At 38.3% G+C, this 3,380-nt stretch overlaps 1 protein-coding gene across 1 annotated transcript; it reads right to left on the bottom strand.

The window, feature by feature from the left end:
- Nucleotides 1-1,721: 1,721 nt before the first annotated feature.
- LOC127752777 (small heat shock protein, chloroplastic-like) lies at nucleotides 1,722-3,380 on the bottom strand. Its single transcript, XM_052278185.1, has 2 exons — nucleotides 3,057-3,380; nucleotides 1,722-2,346 (listed from the first exon to the last, which is right to left on the bottom strand). The coding sequence occupies exons 1-2, from the start codon at nucleotides 3,259-3,261 to the stop codon at nucleotides 1,958-1,960; spliced, it is 594 nt and encodes a 197-aa protein (XP_052134145.1). The 5' UTR covers nucleotides 3,262-3,380; the 3' UTR covers nucleotides 1,722-1,957.

Genomic DNA, 3,380 nt, shown 5'->3' with positions numbered 1-3,380 from the left:
GGATGGGAGAGCGAGACAGAAGGGAAGGAAAAAGAAGAGGATGGAACTGGCTAGTTTTATGAAAATAGATGCACAACATAGACACAAATTTTTACGTGGAAAACTCTTGCGGGAAAAAACCACGAGTGCCGACTGGCAATTATCACTATAGAGGAGTTGATTACAAACGCAGGGGAATAACAATAATGGGAACATCACCTCTTCCGATATGGCTTACAAGAGTATATATAGGGGATAAAAGAAAGACACCCAATAGAATAAGACATGAACTCTTACTAGAAAACTAATCCGAATATAATGTGGGCCCAAAATTCGGATCATATATTTAACAATCTCCACCTTGAGACGAATTTCCTCTTGTAGCATAAAAACATCAATCACCAAAAATACCTCGTGTAGGTAAAATCATCGCGCGCCAAATAGTCTCTAGGACTATGCTATAACACCAACCAAGCTTGAGCAAAGCTCAAACTTAGTAGCAGGAACTAGCTTTATCACCATATCATGAGTACTTATCTTGTATACCTTGACATCACCTTCAGCAATCACACCTCAAATAAAGTAATATCTCACATCAATGTACTTTGTTCTCTCATAGAACATTTGATCCTTTGCAAGGCATATTGCACTTTAACTTTCACAAAATATATTAATGCAAAACATAACTCCACAAAACTCAGTGTACAAACCTCTAAGCCAAATAGCTTCTTTACAAGCTTCAGAAATAGCCATATACTCCGCTTCAGCAGTAGATAAGTCAAGAGTTGATTGCAAACTTGCCATCCAACTAACAGCACATCCTCCAATAGTGAAAACATAACTCGTGAGCGATCTTCTCCTATTCAAATCTCCAGCAAAATATGAATCCACATACCTTGCTTTGTAACTTGCCTCATCACTTAGAGACATACCTTTCTTTCTTTTGAAGTTCTCATTGTTATTCCCCTACGTTTGTATCCAACTCCTCAATATTGATCATTGCTGATTGGCACCCATAGTTTTTTCCCGCAAAAGTTTTCCAAAAAATTTGTGTCTCCGTTATGCATCTATTTTCATAATAGCTAGTGGCCTAGTGGGACCCTCTCCTTTGTTGACGTGGATTTTTTTAAGATGTGGCATCCGATGTGGTGTCCAGCTGTATCAAAACTGGCCTAAAACTGCTGAAGGGTGTAAAATGTCTGGTTTTGATAGTCTGAAGGTGTTAGATACCCGATTTTATAGTTCGAGTGTGTGATTTAAACAAAGCAAATATATAGTTGAAGGGTGTACAATGGACTTATCCCTGATAATTATATAAGCATATTGAGCTATTGGTTCTAATTATATCAGCATATAAGGATATATTTATAGGATTGGATGATGTATAAAGGTAAAAGATTCCATCTCTCACGTTCAAACTGCTGTGGTGTGAAAATTTTCATTCCAAAATATATTACGTACTTTCTTATTTAATTAACTTACTAGCTCTAACTTTAGCTGGGGAATTCATGAATTAGTAGTAAACATACAGTTAAAATTTTCTATTGTTTGTATTGTATAGAAAAATATAGATACAAAATGTGGGCACAACGCCAGTGAAAATTTCATATACCAATATTAATTTTTTATTTGTACTGTTTTTTGGATTCTACTTCGATTACCAGATGTGTTCATAGAATGATTTTAATTAGAATATCAACGAGGAAACAGCATTGTACATCACACATGCATGCAGGCACAAGTGAAAGCACAACAAAGATGATCATTTTATTTATTTGGATGCAGCCGGAATAAAGCTTGCATACATAAGCATACTCAACCTTAGGAAAACAGCAAAGGATGTGTTTATATAGATAGAGATCAAGGACCAGTTATTGATATATATGAGAATCTTAGGCAAGATAACTTGCACTATTACTCTGATCCTTCATCACAGATGACCATATATGAATTCCATGGAAGCTCAGCTCACTGAATTCTACTTGACAGAGATATCGACATTGATCTTCCTGCGGACACTCTCCTTGACCTTGGCAATGGTGAGCTTCAGCTCGCCGGAGGTGAGCTTTGCCTGGACACCCTCTCTACTGTACCCCGCCGGGAGGAGCAGCCGCGCGTAGATCCCGCCGCCGCTGAACTCGTCGGCGGTGGCCTCCTGATGATCTGCAATGGCGCCGGAAGTAGGAGTATTATAGTTGCTCTTTGGGCTCGCCTTCTTGTTTTTCTTGATGACGAGCACGTCCTCGTCGATCTCGACGATCAGATCTGCCGGAGAAAGCCCCGGCACGTCGAACCACAGGCTCACTTCATCTTTGTTCTCCGCCACCTGCCACCGCTCGCCGTCCACTGGTACCGGGTTCACCAGAACTTCACATGCATTTGGAAATCAAATAACCAAATTAATGAATAATTCTTTCCCTTTTTTCCTTTCGTGTGTTACATATGTGTTATTTACTGCAAATATAGTTTTGTCATTAGTTAATTTGTGAACTGGTTAATGGACTTTCTAATTAATCCATCTATGAGTTGGCCATGAATCCAAACTTACACAATAGTGCCATGCATCCTAGCCTAAAACAGCAGTTCCAATTTTTATGGGTTCTTAGTTGCAGTTCTTATTAGATATTTGTATTTTTATGCCTCCATATCTTAGCTTTTTTTGTTTTAAATATCTTAAAACATAGACTAAAATACATATTTTCTTTAATTTTAAAAAATCATATTCAACCCAAGAAGGTAAACTATTGAGGGAAACTTATAACACATTTTTTTTTGTTATAATAAGACTACAAATATATCTTCAAATAAATAAACTAGTGATAATTCTTACTAAATGTTTTCTGCCGACTTATCAGAAATAACTATTTGAATATTGTCCTTGAAGATCATTCCATGTCATAACGGCATTAATTTTTTTCAGGGTGAGAAAATACCATTCCAATACAAAAACTAAACATATATTATATTTGCAGACAAAGGAAGTAATGGTATATAGTGTGTAAGCGTAATTCTTTCATAAGGCATAAATAAATAAAAGTGCCATTCATGGTGCAATGACAATGTGACAAATAACTCACCAACGGGTGAAATGCTGAATGGCGACACATCTATTTTTGGGTCCCCTGGCTTGTTGGAGCTAATCGCGAAGCACGGCGAAAGAGGCCTAGATTTCCTCTCGGACGCAAGGGAAATAAACGCTGCCGGTTTCTTGGATAGGGGACCGCCGGCGGAGCTCACCGCGGGGCGGATGCTCAGGAAGGTGCACGAGGTCACCGTCGACATGTCAACTTGTGGAAGTACAGCTTGATTTCTCAAGATAAATTGTATGATGAAGGAAAAGGCTAATGCAAGAGGGTAAGAGTACTACTACCAGCTCTTGATCTTGTGTGGGCTTAGCTGTG

Source organism: Oryza glaberrima, chromosome 10 (assembly GCF_000147395.1).
Source record: "Oryza glaberrima chromosome 10, OglaRS2, whole genome shotgun sequence".
Taxonomy (NCBI): domain Eukaryota; kingdom Viridiplantae; phylum Streptophyta; class Magnoliopsida; order Poales; family Poaceae; genus Oryza; species Oryza glaberrima.
Note: the sequence above shows the minus strand (reverse complement) of the source record. Positions and strands in the feature narration are given on the sequence as shown.